Source organism: Nycticebus coucang, chromosome 11, assembly GCF_027406575.1.
Source record: "Nycticebus coucang isolate mNycCou1 chromosome 11, mNycCou1.pri, whole genome shotgun sequence".
NCBI lineage: Eukaryota > Metazoa > Chordata > Mammalia > Primates > Lorisidae > Nycticebus > Nycticebus coucang.
Genome location: NC_069790.1, coordinates 11,391,184 through 11,414,937, shown reverse-complemented (window position 1 = coordinate 11,414,937; position 23,754 = coordinate 11,391,184). Strand labels below are relative to the sequence as shown.

General features: G+C 44.9%; 1 protein-coding gene across 1 annotated transcript in view; it reads right to left on the bottom strand.

Annotated features, from left to right (window-relative positions):
• The window catches only part of NUDCD3 (NudC domain containing 3), a 102,105-nt gene that overhangs the window by 9,241 nt on the left and 69,110 nt on the right, over nt 1–23,754 (bottom strand). The window contains exons 3-5 of the mRNA XM_053608964.1: nt 20,597–20,729; nt 9,723–9,866; nt 3–191 (exon numbers count right to left, since the gene is read on the bottom strand). Coding sequence (XP_053464939.1) covers nt 3–191; nt 9,723–9,866; nt 20,597–20,729 — 466 coding nt within the window. The remainder of the gene's footprint in view (nt 1–2; nt 192–9,722; nt 9,867–20,596; nt 20,730–23,754) is intronic.

The window sequence follows — 23,754 nt, the reverse complement described above, 5'->3', positions numbered from 1 at the left end:
ACCAGCTCATGGCTCTGTGGCTTGCCCTGCAGCTTCTGGTGGTAGTCGAAGGTGAGCCTGTCCAGCACTGCCTGCTCCTCCTCGTCCACCGTGGCCATGGAGCGCTCCTTGTTGATCTTGTCAATGTCAATGGGTTCTTCTCCCTCCAGGATAGCATTCCACCAATACTCACCCACCTTGCTCAGGTTCACCTGGAGACAAGCAAGGGAGAGACCTGTCAGGAGACATAGCATAGGCAGGACTAAGGACAGAGGACAGCCTGCCGAAGGAAAGGTGTTCATCACGAGCCCAGAACCACCTGCACAAAGAGAGGCGGCAGACAGGAAGAGGTGCCAGGATCCAAGGCAGGACCCTTTGAGCCTGGGAATGCATTTGCAGCCTATGGTAATACATCCCTGTGAAGAGCCTGGATAGAAGTGGGGGCCCAAAGGGACTGACATTCTGGTTAGGTTCCTTCTTCACCAGGCCCTTGATACTCAGAGACAGGACAACACCTAACCTGAGCACTCACCTCGCCCACTCTTACTGGGAGATATAACCCCCCATGCTAGGACCTGTTCAAAGTCATTCCAGCCCAACCTCAGAAGGCCCTGCCTACCTCTTTTCAACCACCTTCCTCTTCAGTGATCTTTCTTGTTTCCAAGACCAACACCCAGCCTCTTGGGAAGAAGCTGGGGTCTGCAAGAGCTCAGCCCAATATACCACAGAATCTCCCTCAGGCACTCCAGGTGCCTCAGCCCACTTCCTCCCTGGGCCAGGCTTGCTGAACAAGATGTCCTCCATGCCCAGTCTTTGGACATCCAATGGCTTGGGAAGGAAGAGCCAACATAAAGAGCCACCCCAAACCTGGTTCTAGCCTGTTCAGGCACTATTGTGGGGATGGCACAGATTCACCCTTGTCAAGGGAAGAAGCACCTATCTACTCAGATTGCAGCCTTATATTGGGGTCTGGGAAACTCATGTCATTACCACAAAGCCCCAAAGCCAACTGGAACTGCAGCATGGAAGCAAGCATGAGAGGTATTGTGTGAAGTTGGTGCAAAGTGCCCCTGGCTATTTGGCCTATCGCAGGTTCACAGGAGAAGGTCCAGGCCTTACCATCCTCTGTGATCAGTGGTCATGAGGACACACAAAGAGCAAGGACACTGGCTGCATCCTCTGAGGTCAGTGTGGAGATAATTAGGAAATTCTTTGGGTTTGCCCACTTTGTCCTAAAACTGCCTATCGTCCAATGTGAGGAAAACCCTACGTTACTCATAGAAAGGAGAAAAGGTAGCACAGAGCCAGCAAGAACAGCTCTCACTATGGATAGCAACCACCAGGGGAAGACTTACTGACTAGGTAAGTCTACTGACAAGCTACCCTCAGGGTAAGGTGACACTTGGGAGGCCATAGTGAACGTGTGGAAGCCATGTGCCCTAGGAGGAACACTGGAGACGCCTGGCGACTTGAAGAGCAACGTTCTAAAACAGCATCTCTACCCCCCTACCTCTAACCCTCCCACCCTTGGCCACAAAAACCCACCAACACCAAAGAACACACTCTGTGCCTGACCCTGCACAGCAGGGGGCCAGTCCCAAGAATGCTCTCTACTAACAAGGGTGGGCACTGATGAGGTGTGGAAGGACATGCAGTAGAGACTTTCCATCACCGAGAAAAGAGAAAAAGCTATGATCATGACCTGACACCGGCATCTAAGAAATCTCCTCCTTATCCAATGTTCCCGGCACAAATGGGAGACCCAGAGCAAGGGAGTGTGGCCCCCTGGCCAGCTCTGCCCAGTAAAGTGACACTGCTCTTCCAGTGCCTAACTTCCATACAGGATGAAGCTTCCATCTCCAGACACTATGCTCAGCCTTCTTGTCACTGACTTTACAGTTTACGTGAGAGGACCTGACTCATCCTCAGAGACCCCAACACTGAGAACTCCACCCTGTTTTACAGAGCTGATGCGAGGAAAAACGTTCCAAATGGAAGATACACTATCTTCTCTATTTCAGGAAAGACTCTGAAGAACTGAAGATCTCTGGACAACAGAGACCCTGTTAAGTTTTTTACTTCTATCTGCATCAGTAATTAACATTATTGAGATCTATTTAAAATATGTATGTAAGAACTGACAAGTCATGCAAAATGCATATCATTATCCACATTTAAAAATAAGGACAAACCCTCAGAAATTAGGGCCTTTTCCAGATCGGCCAGTGTGAAGCAGAACAGAGCCACACACAAGCTAAGAGCCCCATCATAGCAAGGGGAATGACCCAAACACAGAGGACTCTGCCATTGCTCCTGGGCCTTTTTAGATCCCACAGTCCATACAGGAGATTTTGTGGTCCAGATATGGACTCATGCCCAGACTTCAGGGGGTCTGTGGGCATAGCAGGGACTTGACCAGATTTTTCATTCAAATGCCCCAAATACTTAAAATGTTAAATATAAGTTCTTAAATTAAAATTTAAAATCAAGTTCCACATTCATGTGAGGAAGTGCTTGCTCACTGCCACACATGGCTACTAGCTACCTCTAGTCTCCAAGATGGCCATCCTCCCACATAGACATCACCTGGTGATGTGCCCACTTCTATACTCTAGCAATCTTCCTGCTGAGTCTCCTGAGTAGCCGGGATAACAGGTGTGTACCACCATGCTGGGCTACTTTTTTTCCTATTTTTTCTAAGAGTCAGAGTCTTGCTATGTTGGCCTCAAGCAATGCTGCTGCCTCAGCCTCTCAGTACCAGGGTTTTGAGTTGTATTTTCCTTAGTAACTCATGATGTTGAGCTTCTCATGTGCTTAGTGGCTGTCTCATGTTTTTATGTTTTATTTGGAAATAACTTCAAGCTTAAAGTTGCTAGAATAAGATAAGTGGAAAGATACCCACACAGGGGTTTAGCAGCTGTATATCTGCATACAATTCCCTTGCTCTGTATTTGGTATGTATGTGTGTATAGTGCGTGTACATGATAATGTATCTTCCCTGAAGCATGAAGAGAAATCTGCATCCATCATGGTCCTCTGCCCCAACTTACTTAAGGATAAGAAAGTCCTTTTATGTTGTATAAAACAGGGTTCAGTCCAGGGTCCTTACTGTATCTTGGAGGTCCTGACACCTTTAATCTAGGACACTTCTACAGCATTTCTCTTTCCTCAGTGTCCCCTCCTAACTCAAGCATGCAGGCCCAGGATGCACACATGTTCCACCTGCAGGCACACAATGTCCACGTCCCTTGGTGGGTAGGTGTTCATTCAGGTCACTTGGCCAAGAGGAAGTCTGACCTCTCCACTCTAGTTACTGTTTTGCAAACGCTGTCCTTCAGAATCCTCAGATTTTTTTCTTTCCAGTGCCTCTGCATAGACCAGTGGCTATAGTGCCTTACTGAAGCAAGCATCTTCTTTTATCTATTTGCTGTCAAGTACTGACTCCTGGATTCCTGACCTCTCAATGGCTTATAACTCTTACCATCCTTAATTATGCTGATTTCAGATGGTCCCAGACAAGGTTGGTAGAGGTGACTGTGACCCTGTGGCACCCCATCATTCCTTGGCGGCACGTTCTCACTTTCTAGCATAATAAAATGTTCTAGGTTCCTCTTTCCCTCTTTTATCTACCCAGTCCCAGACCTATAATCTATTTCTCTGAGGAACCCCAGACTGCAGGCTGAACAGTGTTCCCAATATGTCCTCATGGAAACTTCAACCTCAACGTGAATAAACTTACCTCAGCATCCCCCGATCTGTGCCGATGACTCACCCACATTTATATCCCTTTCCTTCCTTAGTAACGGAACCTCATTTCTATTCAGGGAAGCAATGTGCCCTGTGAGGACGAGTTTACTCCTCACAGCTGCCCGTGTGATCAAGCTTGGGCCAATGAGACTTATGGAAATGTTGTGGGATGTTCCTTCCGGGAAGGCACCTCAGAGTGAAGGCAGATAATGGGGTGAGACGACAGAATGTGGGGGAGGTCCAGAGCACCCACTCAGCACCTGATGCTGGGGGAACGTGGGCCACACTGGGGTAAATCTGACTGCAGGACATGCCATAAATCAGCTCTGTTATGGGCCATCTCCCAGTTTTTAATGTGGTCAACTATTTTCTTAAATTTAAAAATTACAAACAAAATTAAGACACTGAATAGCCAGACAGGACGTGCCATGGTCTGGGTATGGCTGGAAGGTTCGGGTATGGCTAGAAGGTCCATGTGCTCCAGGGAGAGGGGACAATAAAGTGATGCTGAGCTATGTTCCCTCTCTTGCTGCACAGAAAGGAGGAGCCTGTCCCCCCCGCCCCCCCAAACAAAGAAACAGCCTGGGCCAGCTTGGCTCTGCTGGCACATTCCTTCCACCCTCACTGGGACAGGCTGCCTCAGGCTACTGCCTTCTGTTGAATCTAGTCTTCCTACTAGAATAGATGTGAAGCATTCTGACCCCCCTGAAAACCATGGTGGGCTCTCCCCAGTGATGTCACTTGCACTGAAGGCTTGAGGGTTCACATTTCATTTCACATACTAATTTCCAGGCTTTGCATTCTGGCCCAAAATGCTAAAGTAATTTAATCTGCACTTCCACTCTGAATTTATCAAGAAGTATGTTAAGTAATCCATAGGACAGCCTCACCAGGCTAGAAAAGGTTGCCAAGATTCAGGATGGCAGCTCACTAACAAGGAAAAGTAGACAATAAACCAGGAGGAACAAGATTGTTTCAAGAGGAACAATTGATGGTATCTAGACAAACTAGCAACAATAAATGAAAATTAAACGTCCACTGCTGGTGGGAACATGGGGTACAGTTGCACACGTCACTGGCAACACCCCAGAAACAATTCATCCTCCAGGGAGAACCATGGCAAGCAGCTCATGGACTGTAATTATCCTGGAATTCCACTTCTGAGAAATAATATCTAAATTAAGAGGTAGGGTGGATGCAGCTTGTACAAAATCACTCACAAGGTTCAAAAATCATAAACAAATACACTACAGTGAATTTTAAAGCCTGAGCTTCAAAGTGTAAACCTCAAGAGAATATTTCAGTGCGATTTCACTGCTTTTCATGACTTATATGTGGAATGGTGTTCAACTCACACACAGCAACAATCACACTCAAACAGAGGCGTGCCCAGGAGCCCCTGCAGCAGAGGGCAACCTATCGGCTACCCTGACCACAAGAAGAAATGAGGACAATGCGCAAGCCAACTGCTGGGCTTCTGCCTCTGAACTAGGCATCGAGGCATCAGGAAAAAGAGCTGGTGCGTTGTCACTGTCGATTTTACATCTCTGTAACCAAGAAAGAAGCTTGCCTGAGTCAAGAAGTCTCATTTAACATACTCAAGTGTGGGAAGGAGGGAGAAGGGAGGGAGGCAGGCAAGAACTGTCATACAGTTTTAGCTGCCACCCCTGCCTGCCCTGACTGGCTGATGTGGGATCCACAGCACAGAGAGGAGGTTGAGGGGGAGGGTGCTAGGAGGGGAGAGGTAAGTCTGCACTGGCCTGCTGAGAGGTCAGAAGGTCAGAAGCTCCAGTTAGAGCTTTGTTAAGGAGTCTGAGGTTGGGAGGGTAGGGGCGGGGCCAGCAGTACAGCTCAGGGTGCCAGCCCCCTTCCTCTGTCTCATGAGGCTGGGTGGCACAGTTGTACCGTGATGGGAGCCCTGCCTGTCCTGGTGCTCCAGGCTGCCCTAACAAAGAACCACAGACCAGGGACATAAAGCAACACAAATGCATTCTCTCCCAGTTCTGCAGGACAGAACTCTGAAATCAAGGTTTCAGCAGGGCCAGGGAAGGATCCTTCCTGCCATTTCCAGCTTCTGGTGGCTCCAGGTGGCTCCGGGCTTGTGGCTGCATCACTTCCTCTCTACCCCCATTTTCACATGGCCTCCTCTCTCCCGTGTCCATCTGTGGCCTCTTCTGTGCCTTATAAGAACAGTTGTCACTGGATTTAGGGCCCACCTGGATAATCCAGGAGGACTAAGATCCTTAACTTATCATATCAGCAAAGGCCCTTCTTCCAAGTAAGGCTACATTCACAGGACATCTTCTGGGCCCTTTAGACCAAAGCCCTCACCTTACTTTCCTTAGTTACTCCCAGTGCCTGCTTAGGGTTGGGCACTTAATGGTAAGAAACCAACAAACATTTGGAGATGGACTAGAGTAGGATGTTTGGCATCGTCTGAAGGATGGGAAATAGAAGTCCAACAAAGCTAAGATGATGACCCAAAGAAAGGTAACTGGCTGGCAGGCCCCTTGGTTCATATGCAATTCCTCCCCATATCTAGAAGCTCATGGGACACAGGGCACCAAGTTCCACATAGCAGATGCCATGTGGCAAATAGAAGGCAAACAGGATCTTCATGATCAAAGCAATCTGCTTACTCATTTACAATTATTATTTCAGATATGTGATCAGAGAAAAAATATGGCCCCAAAAGGTCACAAGTAAATAAATAATTAAACCGAGCACAACTGCCCTAGTTCCCATAAAAAGTAATGTTTCTATGATACATTCTGATTTATTGCACTAGAGGCTACATGGCGGGTGGGGGAGGCTGGCAGATCCCTGCACGGAAGCACTGTGGGAAGAGGACTGCGAAGCTCCACACAGTTCCTCTTTACTCAGGGACTGGATTTCTCACAAGTGGAGCTGTGTTAGAAATGCAAAGCCATCTTCTGATAACAGAGGCACTGAAGGGACTAACTACTACTCATGTAGTGCCTCAATTCTAGAGGAATTTTCTATTCTACCCCTGCCCTACCACTGCCAGGGTTAGCAGAGAACATACCAAAGCCTCATTCATGGGTGAGAACAAGCAGCCCTCGGTCTATAGCTGGTACTGTTTTTTGTTTTTTTTTTTTATAAACCCTGAGTAGCAGGTGCTTAGCTAAAGCAAACTACAAAAACTACAGGCTTCTAGGGCACAAGTAAAATCTAGACTTGAGCAGAACACACAGGTGGGGACAGGCTTGTGGGGGGCACATTATGGCTCAGGGTACCCTAGTATAAGAGTAGGATGTATCACAGGGCCCTCAACCTGCCTGGTGGCTGCTCCTCACGTTTACCTGACATGAGGAAGCCGCCAAAACCCACACTGGCACCAACATTCATCCTTCCTCACTTTTTGCTCCAAGGAACCTTCCCAGCTCCATAGCCCGAGGCTTTTCCAGGCACTCCTAGTCCTCAGAGCAAACCAAAGAACCCTCTAGAACCAGGCAGGTCTGGATTTGTGGATTAGCACCTCGTGGGCAAGCTACTTATCTTCTTAAAGCAGCGGTTCTCAACCTGTGGGTCACAACCCACAGGAACTGTATTAAAGGGTTGTGGCATTAAGAAGGTTGAGAACCACTGTCTTAGAGCCTCAATGTCCCAATTTGTAAAATGAGTTTTGCAGAGAATTAAGCAGCATTGTAAGGCACCTCACATAGAGCCTGGCCCAAAGCACATGTCCAACGAATGGCGGCCATCATTAAAAGAAGTTATTGCTGGGGCCACTAGTCACGTCCCTATTCCACTGGTATCTGTACTTATAAGTGTACAAAAGTAACAGAGCTTTGGAATATCCATAATGTAGTCAGGGTCACCTCTAACAACATAAATCCTTAAGAGGAGAGCTATATAGTAATAACCACATATCTATAGAAATATTATAATGTAAAAGAAATCACTGGTACATTGATTCTTAATACAGTGGCTCAGAAACCAGTGACTAAGGCTGCTGGCTTCTGTGTCAAAGCTTCTATAATGTACAACCAGACCGTGTGTGAAGGCTCACAAAGAGCTCCCTACTCAGAGGAAACCCACGTGAGATAATGGAGACTCGCTGGCCACTCTGTACTGAGTTCAAACAGTGGACAGCAGGACAGTCAAGGCCAGTGTTTTAAGGCAAGGCTGTCACTGACCTTAGTCCATGGAATGGCATACCCCAGATCACAGGACCCCAGCGCAGTAAGGCAGCTACAGAAGCTGGGCTGCACCTGCAAAGGGTAAGCCAGCCACTGCTCATGCTCTCATACCTCCACAACCACATGAAGCTCAAGTGAGGCAGAGGCCATGCCAGAGGCATTGACATCTCAAATGTCACATATGATACAAAGGAAAGGAACTGGTGGTACTCACAGGCACCCACAGTTTGGGATAGGTTTCATGATGCGTAACTAATGCACAAGATTTATATGATGGGAACGAAGGGATAAGGGACAAGGGACTGAGCTGCCAGGTAATGGGGAATGTGTCACAGCATTCACAGGCAGGAGAACAGCACTTCTCCATTCTCTGGTTGCTGAATGGAACCCAGCAGGGAAAGCACAACAGAGCAAGATTTGGAACAAGAACTACTGACATCTACCATTGCCGGGGTGGCCAGGCAAATCAGAACCAGGGATAGCCCAAACCCCGCCCCACTGCTAGAAACTCCACACACCACATGTGGGGCCTTAGAAGACCCTGTTTAGGATGAAACGCTTACTAGGAGAGGGAGGGGTCAGGGCCATAGCAGCACCAAGGAGCATGCTATCTGTGCAAAGGCTGCCCTACCTCTGCAGCCCCGAACGAGCTCCGCCTTCTAGGACTGTCAAGTGAGACCAAGGTTAAGACTGGTTCAGGTTCCCACAACACTGACAAAATAATTTCCATTCAGTCCCTTGCCCAAATGTCCCTCCAATCATGAATGAGAGCAGCCAGGGCAAGAGCTTCTGTGAGTCTGGGCAGCATCTGCCTGACCATCGGCATTGGCCAGGGCAGTCCAGAGAGAAGTCTGCCCTCACTGAGCATGTCTTATACAAAATGAAACATATTTATTTACTGCACAAGTGAAGAACATGTCTGTATACAATTCTGAAGCTTTTTGTCCAAAGACCGAACACTTCTTTTTTTAAATCTTTAACCCTTTAACCATCATGCCCTGAGTAAGCCCCTTAGTGGGAGAAAAGAAGAAACAAGTCAGTTCAAAATATGCTACACCTTAATTTTTCTGTAAAAGCCTGCCACTTGGGCACCAACACAGAGTCACCACTGACAAGAGTTCAGGGCTTGCACAGGATAAAGCTAGATGCAGTGGCACACACACCTATAATCCCAGCTACTCAGGAAGCTAAAGTGAGAGGACTGCTTGAAGCCGGGAGTTCAAGACCAGCCTGGGCAACATAATGAGACTCAATCTTTCTTTTTTTTTTTTTAGGAAGGAAGAAAAATAGAGGGGAAGGGAGGGTGTTAAAGGGAAGAAAAGAAAGTAAGCTCTCATGGGGGAAAGGGGACTGAGCCACAAACAGGTCTGACCCACGTGTGCAACCTAGTGTGTGCAAGTCTGTTAACTGGTAACATATGAGCTATTCATTTGACTTAACATCTTAATCTCACTGTCATGAACTCTGATCTAGCCAGCAGCTGGGTGAGAGGAGCCACTGCGTCAAATGAACCTATTTGGCTGAATGTATTAACTCTGCACTCTGCAGACTGGCATCTGTGAAAAATCAACCCATCTTTTCATTTTCAATTTACTTGTTTTTGCCTTAGATAAAAGGAGAGTGAAGCTCTCAGAAATAACCAGGATGTCAAGGGGCCAAGCAAGGCTCAAGGGAGCCTTGAAAATGCACCCTAAGCAATGTGCTTAGCAAATTCTACCCAAAGTGATAAAATTAATGTTACTACTCAACTGTGAAGAAATTCATTGGTCAAAAGGGACACCCAGCAGGTTCGAAGTCTACCTGGGAGCTCTGCACATAGGTGCCCATACTTACCAAAACACACTTCCCTGGCTCGAGGCTCCAGAGAGAACTCTCGGTATTGATTTTATGCGTGAGCTTCCCTTCCATGAGGACACGCTCCCCATTTTCCTCCAGCATGGCCACACGGATGGAGTCACTGCTAAGGGCCACCGAGACCTGGGAACACAACAAAAGAAAAGCATCTCAGCTGTGAGGATGACCACTGATGTGCTATATGGTGGGAGGGATGATGGTTTCCAGGGTACCTGACTGCATACTACAATACTGTTGTGGGAATCACCAGGTATCTCAGTGAAGAAAATCATACTGACCTTATTTACATTCAGACCAACCCACAAACTGTCGGCTCCTTCAGGTAAATGTACTAGGAAACCTTGGTAATGTAAGATGCTGTGGTGGAAGTTGCTAGTTTTCTACCCAAATCTCTTCTCTCTTCTTCAGTTAGGGGAGATCAATTCTCACAGCAGAAGGCAAGCAGAGGAGACAGGGAGTGCTTCCCCCTAAAGCTTCCCTTGTGGCCATGTGGAAGGTGAGAGAGCCTAGCCCTAGACAGCAACCAAGATCACTTAGCAGCCACATACCAAATTTGCCCATCCCTGGACTGCTGGGTAAAAACCAAGCATTGCCTCTTCCTGCCATGAGCCAAATAGATGCCAAAGCACGTGTACGTGTACCCCAGGAGGTTCATAAGGTCAGTTATTACAAGAGGAAAGAAAGAGAACTCTTATTTACATTTTGTTTCATTTATTCTTTTTAAATTCTAAAATCTGTCTGTAATGTAAAAATATTTTATAATAGCATTTACATAATATATACATTAAATAGACACTGGGGGCCAAGAGTTAAATTTTTCTAATTGGTGTGTGGAATCAGAACAATTTGGAGGCTACTCTCCTGTGTCACTTAGTAGATGGCTCATTAAATGCTTATAAAATGATTGAGGAAAACCCCCTAAAGAAAAAAGCCCTCAAAGTTACAGATTTTTCAAACCAGAGTTTAGTATTAGCCAATGAAATTGAATACCACAATCTAACTGTAGCTTAAATATTCATAAATCTAAAAAGGAAATGGAAGAGATAATGAGCCACCACTTCCAGGCAGTTCAGTCTAAGTGAAAAAGGATTTCTAGACTATGTAGTGAAGGGCACAAGGTGGCAGAAGGCTGCCTACCAAGTGGGTACAGTCTGGATATTCCACTGGCCATGGGACTCACCAGCAGGTTCAGAAGCACTTTGAGGAGGCATCCTCCCATGAGACTTGCACTGACCTTTCATGGGAGAATTTACCACGGAAAAGTCTGCCTACTTGGCTGGTCCTGTCCAGCGATGGGGACAAATGAGCTTTGCTCCCTACCTTCTAATAGCAAGAGGAACACAAGCAAATGTGCCCGTGTCCTCACTCACTCCTGGAAGGATCCTGACACATGCTGGACTTAATCATGCCTATCCATGAACTTGTATACTATGGAAATCTGACACATAGAGCCAATGCTCCTCAGTCCTGGCCTCCCAAGAACAAGCTTACTTTTTTTTTTTTTTTTTTTGAGACAGACTCTTACTCTGTTAGCCTTGGTAGAGTACTGTGGTGTCACAGTTCACAGGAACCTCAAACTCTTGAGCTTAAGTGATTCTCTTGCCTCAGCCTCCCAAGTAGCTGGGACTACAGATGCCTGCCACAACAACCGGCTATTTTTTTGTTGTAGTTGTCATTGTTTTTAGCAGGCTTGGGCCGGGTTCAAACCCGCCAGCCCCAGCGTATGTGGCTGGTTACCCTAACCACTGAACTATGGGCACCAAACCAAAACAAGCTTACTTAACAAATACAATTCTCTTGGCCAGCTCTACACAATATAATAATTTCCAAATTTGGGCAAGCTACTCATACTGCCTACCCATAGGAATGAACTAACTCATCAAGGGAGAAAACCGGATAAGAGATACTTCTAGGATGCCAATTGTAGACATCACACTGGGAATAGACAGGTATTCATGTCTTTGACTTCCTGTGAACTGCAGAAATGACACACAAAGAGAAAAACCCCAGACAGTGAAAGGGGGAAAGGGATAGGGAACAGATAGGATGTCAACATCAGGAGGAGGAGGAGACGAATGGGGGACAAATCCTACAAGGCAAGGGACATCTGGAAGCCACAGCTACAAGGGCTCTGTTTGGGAGTAAAGAGGACAGAAGCAAGGAGGACAGTGGCACATAGGGGAACCAGCTATGCCTCTGGAAGCCCAATCTAAAGGAACAGGAATCCTGCTGGTTGCTACACAGCAAGGGAGGGCCTTGCTCCAAAGACAGTGACTAGCAGCCTGTGGAGCCTGATGAGGATGCCCAGGCCCCAAGTCAAGTCTTGCTCACTCAAGCCTTAAGACAGCCAAGGCCCCATGCCCTGAAAAGCAAAGCTGACTGGTCGATACACTCAGTTCTCAGCGGTGCTGGGAGGAGTTGATCTCAGACACAGTGGAGAAATCCATTAGTACTGTCCCTCACTTAAGAGAGTAAGGGAAAAATTATTTTGTTAAAAAACTAGAGAATTGAGAGTTGCATCTTAAGAGAAAAAATAGCCACATGAAAAGACAGGTAAAAAAACAAAAATAGGCTCAATGCCCATAGCTCAATGGTTAGGGCGCCAGGCCACATGCACTGGGGCTGGTGGGTTCAAACCTGGCCAGGGCCTGCTAAACAACAATGACAACAGTAACAAAAAAATAGCCAGGCGTTGGGGTGGGCACTTGTAGTCTCAGCTACTCGGGAAGCTGAGGCAAGAGAAGCACTTAAGTCCAAGAGTTTGAGGTTGCTGTGAGCTGTGAGACTCTGTCTCAAAAACAAAACAAAACAAACAAAAAAAAGATCACAGAGGTAAGTAGGAAAAAGATATTCATCAATGCTCCTTTCTTTACCAAAACAAGCAAATGATTAAAAAAAAAAAGCAAGCAAAAAGGAGATATTCTAAAATATTTCCATTTTGTATCTTCACAGAGATCTCAGAAAATACTATATTTATAGAACCAGGATAAAATATGAAAACAGAACAATTAGACCAAAAAGAAAAAACATGAGAGTTTCAAATATAGTAGCTAAAATAAAAATTTCGATAGAAAGGCTGGAAGATGAAGTCAAAAAACTCAAAGTAGAAACAGATCAATTTAAGCAAACTGGCATTCCAGAACTTAAGACAGTAATACGAGAATTTTCCAGAGCTAAAGAAAAATATGTCTTCAGGGGTGGCGCCTGTGGCTCAGTCTGTAAGGCGCCGGCCCCATATACCAAGGGTGGCGGGTTCAAACCTGGCCCTGGCCGAACTGCAACCAAAAAAATAGCCAGGTGCTGTGGTGGGCACCTGTAGTCCCAGCTACTCGGGAGGCTGAGGCAAGAGAATCGCTTAAGCCCAGGAGTTGGAGGTTGCTGTGAGTTGTGTGAGGCCACGGCACTCTACCGAGGGCCATAAAGTGAGACTCTGTCTCTACAAAAAAAAAAAAAAAAAAAGAAAAATATGTCTTCAGGTTGAGAAAACCCACAAAGAGCAGAATGAATGAAATATGACTTATATGAACTCATACAATTTCATAACTGAAATTCAGTTATAATTTAAAAGTTTATAAAAACACTTTATAAAAACAGTTATAATTTGACTGTTTTTAAAAAGGTCCTAAAAGTGCCAATGAGGAGGAGAAAAGGTTTACTCACAAGGAACCTAAATGGAAGAGACTTCTAAAATCAATCACACTGGATGTAAGAAGACAAGAGAAAAGCCTTCACTCTTCTAAGGGGAGAATTATTAAGATAGAATTCTATACACATCCAGCTATGAAATTAGTGAAATGCTAAAATAAATATATTACAAGACATGTAAGAACTCTGCACTTACCACTTATCATTCTGAGAAAAACAAAGTGAGGATGAAAACAGAAAAAGAGGAATGTCTAGCTTGGATCCAAAAAGCAGTGCATTTAATCACAAAGTGCAGGAAGAAAGTTCCAGGATGGTAGTTACGCAGAACTGGAGATAACCAGTCCAGACTGAAGCTGAGAAAGGGATTTCTAGACAATGTATACTATTAATGAGAGTCCGAGTAATTCTAAGGTTATGGTGAAAGTGTATTATTTTTGACAGCAAGATAAAAAGGCACTAAGAACCCTCAGGAAAATAAAAACTATATAAGAAATTCCCAAACCAGACTTTTACCAGTAAAAATGGTGAAGAAAAGGCCTCTAAAAAGAACTCTCCTCCATAAAAACAAACAAAAAAATGGGCAAAAATCATCAATCTTCTATGAACTTTGGAAACTAACCAAAGGTTTGCAGGAACCCACGGACCATAAATTCAATGAACAACCCAAGCTCTGTGACTTAATATTTTAAAATCCTACACCCATCGTCACTCCCCAGCCCCTTGGCAACTCACATTGCTGGTGTAGCCTAGTAGGCATCAGGATGAGCAAAATAGAGCCGGACCTCTTTGAAAGCTTAAATCCCAAAGAACTGTCATTGTTAGATTTGTCCAATGGTTGCTTATAAGACTATTTTTAACTGGACTCAGAAAAGCCTTTTCCCAGGGGAGTATTTGTTGAAAACAATTATAGACAAGTGTCTATAACTGATGCTGCAGCTGCCCCCTACAAAGTTAGTTTGTGGTGGCTAACAACTGAGGCAAGCCAAAGGAAAATGTGGGGAATAAAATATATGTGTAGAGGCTTTGAAAGGAATATACAGGGTTTAGTACATGCTCAGGAGAAACCTGAGAAGGTCTTGAGCTCTCATCTTTGACTGATTTTGACTCTACCTGAGCAGGAAGTGAAGGCTAAGGCAGAGTTTTCAACTGCTAGGCTGTGTGCTCCAATAAGTACTTGAAGCCCCTCCACAAAGACTGACATATTTTATTTACTGGTCCCAGGAGTTTAAGAAATTCTCTATTTAATACTTAGCTGACCACTAAACTCACCAAACAGAGATTTTACTAGCCACACACACAAAAGAACACACACGTTATAGAATTAGTGAGAAAAGTCAGTCAGTAAACAATAACAACAATTACATGAAGAACGAACAATCATGGAGAGAAAGGAACATCTGATTTCTAGAGTTGCTACATTATTATTTAAAATATCCACTTAACAACAACAACATTACAACAACTCATTGAAAGCACTAGCTCAAAAGGCATATGTCCATATGTCCCTCAAAATGTCTATGAGGGAGTTTTTAGCCAGTAGGGTCAGACTAACACTGGGCAGGGGCAGTGAGGTCATCTCAGTAAGTGGACTGCACCATCTACACTAAAGGTGGGGATGACAAAATATATGTTCATACTTGATTATACATATACACATAAAAATATCCCCCAAACCAGCTTCGCAGTAACTTAGGTCAGAACCGAAGGGTCAATACAGAAAAAAAGAATACAGGAAGAACAGTGCTCTTTTGCCATTGTTATTGTATATATTTATTCTTTTGAACAAGTAAATGTATAATGCATTCAAAAGTTAGATAAATTAAAAAATAAGTAGACAAATGCAGCCTATTAGCCTTTTCTGTTATGGAAGTTTCCTATAATAAAAAGTCTTCCTACATTTTTTCTAAACAAGTTCTAAGAAGGGAATGCCACATGTTATGAAGATTTAGCAAAATTATAGCACCTGCCTCAAGCTCAGAGGCAAACATTTTCCATTTTTCTTCTGATGAAAACATAAACTATCACCACAAATCTAAGCCTGGGCATCCATAAGAGCCATACAACACACACCTAGGGGCAAAGGTGCTATTCTAGAAGGTTCTTGAGTGGGGACTGAGATGGCAGCAGCAGGGCAGTGAGTACACCAGCCTGCAGGACCACCTACAACTCACGAGAGGAAGGAGATGCAGGAGAAAAGAGAGCCATCTGTCATTTAATGACATCCAATCATGGCTTCATTTGCAATGGCATTTTTCACTCAAAAGATGGTGGATAAAATGGGGGTGTGTGTGTGTGTGTGAAAGAGGGGCCCCTCTACTCTGCCACCACTTCACTAGGAGAGTTTTCTCACGTGCAGTGGAGAGGTTAAACTAAAAGTCTCTGGGGTTCAACTTTCAGAAACATTGAAATCCTGTGATTCATTGAAATGCCAGGTTTATAACCACCTGGCATAACCTGAGCAATCACATAAACATCTGTGTCATGAACTCAGAAGTTCCTTGTTCTGGGCCAGGCACAATGGCTCACGCCAGTAATCCTAGCACTCTGGGAGGCCGAAGCAGGTGGACTGCTTGAACTCAGGAGTTCCAGACCAGCCTGAATGAGAACAAGACTCTGTCTCTTAAAAAAAAAAAAGAAAGAAAGAAACAGCCAGGCGTTTCTGGTGCCTATAGTCCCAGCTACTGAGAGGCTGAGGCAAGAGAATCGCTTGAGCCCAGGAGTTTGAGGTTGCTGTGAGCTGTGACGTCATGGCACTCTACTAGGGTGACATGGTTGAGGCTGTCTCAAAAATAAATACATAAATAAAAAATAAATTAAAATGTTGCATATAAAATAAGAACATTTTCCATTTTTCTTCTGATGAAAACAGAAAGCATCATGCACACATTCTCATTTGTCTCCCACCACCATTGTGAGGGATCAATGAGAGAGACCACAAAGGCAAAGCTCTGGTAACACCAGCATCAAGCTACAGCTGGAGAGCAAAGGACCTAACTCTTCTGTCCCTCTGTGTCTGGCAGCCCCAACACAAACAGAGAGCTGCCTGCACAAGGCCCCTCCATCCCAGCCAGAGTAAATTCTGATTTTTGTGAGTTGCTACAGCCAGGGCTACCATCATGATAACTGTTAGATGCCACAGACAAACCGAAAATAAACCCCGCTGACAGGCAGCCATGATAGGTACACTTAAGGAACAACTTGGAAAGAAGCTAATCCAGAAAGACAGTGCACCTCTGAAGAAAAACCCTTAGACCAGCAAAATCTGAGAGATGCAAAATAAACTTAATTTCAAAGTTTTAAGTGAGGTATGACTAAAACTCCTAGATCACTAAGAAATTGAGAGACCAAGAATTTTTCAACCATGTAGGAGATGAAGCACAACACTAATACAGGTCACCACGTCAAATTAAGTCACCAAGACAAAATAAATCAGTGGCAGATGCAAGAGGCCCCTTCCTTCTGTCTTCATCTTATAACTAAACTTCACCTTTAAGCCTTCTCTGAGGTGACAAGTAACACTAGTTCTGGAGAGAGCCTCGATCCTGGCCTGGCTCTTGTTGGCTGGAACCCTGCACACACAGCTCTCAGCAGCCCTCAGGGTTACAGAGTGATTGCCTGCACAGTGGTCAGAAGGCCTGGAAGGGATAAGTCTCTGTTTTAAGGCACAAAGAAGACCCTACATCAGTGCTGGCCAAATATACAAATCACCAGTCTTACATTTTGTACTGCACTTGCCCTCATCTGGAATCACTATGGACCACCCTGGACCATCATCTTGTTTGTCTGGGTGGCCCCACATGCCTAACTCCTGGACAGAGCATGGTCTACATGCTCCAAAAATGTCTAATGCAGAATGAGACAAAACTAAGGTTATCCTTGATGAAAGAAGAGCCACATTATCCTAGAGAACATGACAAAGTGCATGTGAAAAGAGGTGTAAACTGAGAACTTCAGACAAGACACAGGGAAAGGACCCTCAAACACAGTGCCCACCACAGAGCAGAATCAAGGCATCAACCATGATTAGTCGGCAAGCACATCTGAGACATCATTTCCAGTAGGGAGTTATCTCAGGTAGCTGCGGAAAGTACATAGCAAAAGCTGTTAGGGAACTTGGGTCTGTTTAGTCAAAGGGAGAAAATAAGTAGTTTTAGGCTGGGCCTATTACTGAAGCAAAGACTATGGATGGTCTAAAACTACCAGCCTGAAACTACTTTTTCCTGAACAATACCTTTCAGGGAAATCCCCAGAGGTTCGTGGAGCAGTTTAGAAGACAGATAAAGGACCAGGAAGCTGTACTTTTTTTAGCCAAGTAAACAAAGTATGATAACGCTTCTCACAATTTATATAACCAGTAACAAGGATTCAATAATCCTACCCCAAAAATGAAATGAATCCCCTCCCCCAAAGACAGGGAAACTACCTAAGAAGGGCAGCTAGCACCTGTTCCTGACCTATTAAAAATATTATATACAAGAAGTATGCTGGCCACAGTGGCTCACACCTATAATCCCAGCACTCTGGGACGCTGAGGTGGAGGATCGCTTGAGGGCAAGAGTTCAAGACCAACCTGAGCAAGAGCCAGACTCCATCTCTACTAAAAATAGGAAAATTAGCCAGGCACAATGGCACTTGTCTGTAGTCCCAGCTACTCAGGGGGCTAAGGCAGGAAGATCACTTGAGCTCAAGTGTTTAAAGTTGCAGTGAGCTATGAGGACACCACTGCAAACTCCAGCCTGGGTGAGTGAGACTCTAGCTTTAAAAAAAAAGGAAAAAGACAAGAAGATGGCACTTGAAACTGGAATTCTGTGTGAATGATCCCTAGCGATCTGGTTTGACTTGGATCCTAAAGTTACAATTTTATGATTTTAGGGGTCACCAAGTGCTATTAAGATGAGAGGGAGGAGGAAGGGAGAAATGAGCAGACAATTAGTTCTTGCCAAAGCTAGGCTACTTGCAACTCACTGATCCGCATCTGTGATCGTTGCTCCAGTAACAGCCAAGTGAGTGTGTCTGGTCTTTTGTGCCACAGAGTGCATACATTCATCTCACACCAGCCATCTCTCCTTATTAGAAGTCACAGTCTTCTTACAACTTCTGTGGGCTCCACCCATACTCCTATACCCAGGGCAGTTTCAGGGTATGTCTGCCTGTTTCAAGTGGAGCTCAGAGTGCTAGAGAGAGATGGAAGAGGGAGTAGTCGTGGACCAGGGAGGCACAAAAAGGACTGAGATTAAGGCTGGCAGTCTTACTGTCACCATGTAGGCTGTGGGGTGCCAGCCAGGCTGCCCTCACTGTATAGGGTGAGTCACTTCCTAAGAACACACATGCAACTTGACCTGAACAGCCTCTCTCTCTAAGACACCAGCAACACTGGCATTTATAAAGTAAGGAGTGTGGCCCAGAAAAAACATCATGAGCTTTAGAAGCAGACACACCTGAATCAAATGACAGGTTTGCTACTTCATTCATTTTGCCATTCATTCATTCAAAAACTTATCTAGAGTGCTCACTGTTCCAGGCATAACGAGGGTGACAATACCGTAGGTTTTCCATGTCAACTTGGATAATTTAGTAACTTTTCTCAGCCTCAATTTCTCATCTATAAAATAGAATGACATTACTTACTCTGAAGGTTGCAGGTTCTCATGAAGATTGAAATAAGGATACAGTTTCTGGCATATATCATTTTTTTTCATATTTTGGAAATGAATTATGTAATTTCTTATTTTGCATTGTTACACGAGGTTTTTTAAAATAAAAGTGAAGCCTACTTATTTATAACCTAGGATAATATTATTCTTATCAAAGTTCCTTGAGTAAACATCTCTCTCCCACTAAAAGATTAAACTTCTATTCACTCAAACTCATTAAATGGAGGCTTCAGAAATCTTAAGCTTTTGAAACACAAGTCATGAATGCTATAGCTACACTGTGATACACTGTGACGGGCTCCCTGCTTCCCGGAAGAGCACTGCACAGCCTGGACATCCTCTTCGTCCTGTGACCTGAGTTCTTTGCCTCACAAGACTGGATGGGGCTTCAATGAGTCTCAAGATTGACCCCTTGACTTACAGGGGTGTGAAAGGAGTGTGGATTAAGAAGCAGCAGCATTTTTGTATCTGTTGTTGGTGAGGGGATAAGGCCTTAGCATGGTACCTGGCACCTAGCACCAAAGGAGAAAGCTCTCCATGAGGACCCTATTCTCAGAAGTGGCACAGCTATTCTCAGAGGGTGGCATGAACTACCAGCCCAGCCATCTTGCCCCAAGTGGTTGCAGAGACACAGACAGCAACACTACGTTGCTGGCCCTAGCAGGGCTAGATACTCTCCGAGGACCCCACGTTAACCTTAGAAAAGAGGGCCTCGGCACAGGGAAGCCTGTCCCTCCTTTTCTCTCATGCAGCCATCTCACTGCCCTGGGAGGACTGCAGGCTCTAAGACAGCGGTTCTCAACCTGTGGGTCGTGACCCCTTTGGACTGTATTAAAGGACTGTGGCATTAGGAAGGTTGAGAACCACTGCTCTAAGAATTCTCTTTCTACCATGATTAAAGATCCTGGAGAATTAAATCATAAGCCTTTCATTTCTGTGATACACAACTCATCAGCACACACAGGGAGGTGGTACCCACTGTGTCACTTTGTCTAAGATGAGTTTACTGGACCCTGGGCTGGCAAAGCCAGGAAACTTACATGACAGATGCACCCTAGCTATCACTGACAGTTTAGTTGCCAGGACTTTTCTTAGGGAGGCAAAAGGTAGATTTAATCTTTAGGAAAAATGTAGACTTTACTAAGGTAATATCTGAGTATTCCCTTGAGAATCAATGCTCCCATCTATAATGGGAGTCCCAAGAGTGTCTATGAGTTTGCTTAGTAAAAGAGTCCAGCACACATCAAATCCATGGGCTTCTCTCTTGTGGGCCATATATACATCTTGATGTTGAGTGCTGCTCAGAGTGACAACAGGGCTCACTATCTCCTAAGGGAGATTTCTACAGATCAGCTGGGAGGACCTCACAGAGAGAAGGATGGAAACGAGGGTGGTACACACAGCCCACTCCTCGGGGCATGAGAAGGAACACACCTCACATCCTACAGTTAATCTAAACCCTCCCTCAATGATGCTGAATCCTTCTTGCAACAGCTCAGTCCAGCTTGGGCGAATCCATCCCCATTTTCCCCCCACACCCCCCAAGGCAGTTACCTGCTTCCCCTTCACCACATGCTTGGGCACTGGCACCCTGACCTCCAGGTCAGTGTAGTCCTGTGACCAGGTATAGTTCTCACGAACAGCACCATTGTAACTGTCAGGGTTTTTCTGGAACTGCTCCTGAATCCTGAGAAAGAATAAGAAAGGATAAGATGCCAGCCAGGCAGACATAACCAAAGGAAACCACCCACCTGGCATATGCCACTCCTATATCCTGAAGGAGTGACCAACCTGAGTTTCAGCTCAAGCCCACCTGCTTTTCCATTTGTAAACTTCCTCTTTTGGGGGAAGAGGATTTCTGACCCTCCTACATAGTCTTCCCAGAAAATCACAGGACAAGGGAAAAGCTATAGAGAAGAAACCCAAGTACAACATTCTTGAGTTTAAGAAAAGTATCTGTGACCACAATCAAAGCACATGCTTATCTGTTAGCCTTTGCAGTTACTCAGAACTAGGCCTGTTAATTAACCATAGAGACCTTCTGAATAAAAGCCTTGGCCTCATGGGTGCTTGGTTCTTATAAACTGCTTGTCAGGGCCTATCTTTAAAAACAAAAATGAAAAAAGGTAAAACAATTTCATCCTGTAGCTGCTAAACCCCCAGCCTCTAGTTTCTCCTAGTAAATAAAGCAAAGCCAAAAGGACTAGATTAAAATTGTATGTATCACTAATAGGAGGTAAGCAATACATGTAACAAGACAAGTCTAAAAAACCCCGTCAATTAAATCCTATTGTAGATGCCTCTTAGAAACATAGCACAGATGCAAATAGGCCTAACCAAGAAGCTAATGTTAAAAAATACAGTATTTTCCATAAAATTTAACAATGTTAATAACGTAAGCACATATAAAAATAAGTTTAGACTCACCAGTCCATTATAGAGACAGACAAAAGCCTAGTCATGAAGGAGGCAGCAGCTATGAACACAGAACATTCCAACAGTAGGCACAGCTTAGTCCGCTGAGAACCTGGCAGGGAGAATGCCCAACAGCCTGCAAACAATGTGCACACTATAATTCTACTAATGCGGGAAAAGACAAAATTGTGTGTACATCTGTGCAGATGCATGTACAAGACAAGGTTAGGGAAGGGGTAAAGAAGACTTGCTTTCTCTGACCAAAGTTCTAAGACAAGAATATATTTACCTACAGTGGGCATGCCCTGCCCACCGTGTATGTGTGAGGCTGGGCCTCTACTACAGCTCAATATCTCTGGGCTGTGCAACTGGTGACTCCACTGTGTCCCCCAAAATGTTATGTTGGAGTCTCTACCCACAGGACCCCAGAAGGTGACCTTACTTGGAAATAGGATCCTTATAGGAGTGATCTAGTTACAATAAGGTCATCAGAGTAGATCCTAATCAGTATGACTGGTATCCTTAAAAGGGGACTTTGGGACACAGAGACAAACATACACAAGGAAGACAATGTCATGAAGGCCATGTGAAGAGACTGATGTCTATAGGCCAAGGAACGTCAAGGACTTGTAAGCCACCACTTGAAGATGGAAGAGGCAAGGAAGGATCTCCCCAAGAGCTTTCAGAGGGAACATAGTCCAGTTGATGCCTCGATCCTGGACTTCCCAACTCAGAACTATAAGAGAATCAACATCTGTTGTTAAAGCCACCTATTTGGGGTACCCTTTGGCAGCAGCCAGAGCAAACACAGTAGGTAAGGAAACTGATTTCAATCAGAGGTAATATTCAAAATTCAGCACTGAATATTGGCAGGCACTAGCTAATCAGAAGGGATGCCAGCCTGAACTTCCCACATAGGCAGGCCATTGTGGGGCACAGTGATCAAAGATGGAAACAAGAGCCACACAGGCAGCCTAGCTCAATGGCACAAGAAAACAGAGTAGGAAGGAAACTAAAGAATGGTCAATACCTTGAAAATAGGCAGCAAAAGAAAGGTTAGTGTAGATGCAGCCAAATGCAGAAAATACTTTTTGAAAGTATTTTCAAAAACTAGTGATATGGAGTAAGCTTTCAATATATTATAAAAATGGGGGGGAAGGACATTTAAGTATGATATGGCTTCGGTTTCTAAGAAGATACATATATACATACTTACACAGAAGACTGAAAGGAAGCGCATTAAATCTCTGTGGTTATCTCTGGTAGTAGAAAAACAAGAAATCTGACTTTCTTCTTTGTATCCATGTATTATCCAAATTCCCTAAAATAAGTAGACATTTTTATGACCAAGAGAAAAACGGTTCTCTTTAAAAAGTGTTAAACACTGGGAGACAGCGTTGTGCCCTGTATCCCAGCATCCAGGAGCCGTCCTGGGGCCTACGAGCCTGACCCTTAGAACGGGGTGTGGAGGAGCTGGGCATAGCAAGAAGGACTCACCCAGTCCCCAAGATTCCATGGGATCCTTCCACATGAGCACTACAGTAGTTCTAAAGCTCATATCTGATGTGGATACCCTTATACATGAAGAGAATATCTCTGAAAGAACAACAGGGTAGCAGCAGCTCTTGTACAGCTGAGAAATGGGACAGAATTCCTTCTCACTAATGGCTTTGTATACATATTACCACTTGAAAATAATAAAATTATGAAAACAGGTAACTTTACTTATTCCCATACACAGAAAATGAATACCAAAATTTGGTCGGTCTGAGACAGAGATAAGGAAATGAACATGAAGAGCTCACAAAAGTCGGAGAGAAGAAATAGCTCTGTCAAGAGAAGAGAAAGAACACAACAGGGGAAGGAGGGCACCTTGGGGGTGCTGTTTCCAACAACACAGCAGTCACTCAGCCCACACCACTGGTGATACCCACGCATGCTCTGCCTCCTCCAGGGCTAAGGGCTGCCAGTCTCAGCCTGGGTGGGGCAGGGGGGTGGGAAGACATCTGCCATCTTCACCCCCACACCCTGCCACCAAAGCTCTGTGATTGTGGAGGTGCCTCTGGCTACATAGGACCTGCCTTGTCTTGACCTCCCACAGTGTCCTCAGCTGTGCAGAACCTGCAGCTTCCTTCCAAAGGAGGCAGGAGAATCACTCCTAAAACAGCCCCAGCAAGTTGCTGGGTGCTTTTTTTAACATTCTGGATCCATATTTTCTTTAAATAAAGCTGATTATTTCCAGCTGACAGTATGTAAAAATAAGCGTTCTGTCAAAGTGCAGGTGTCTCTGGCCCCCA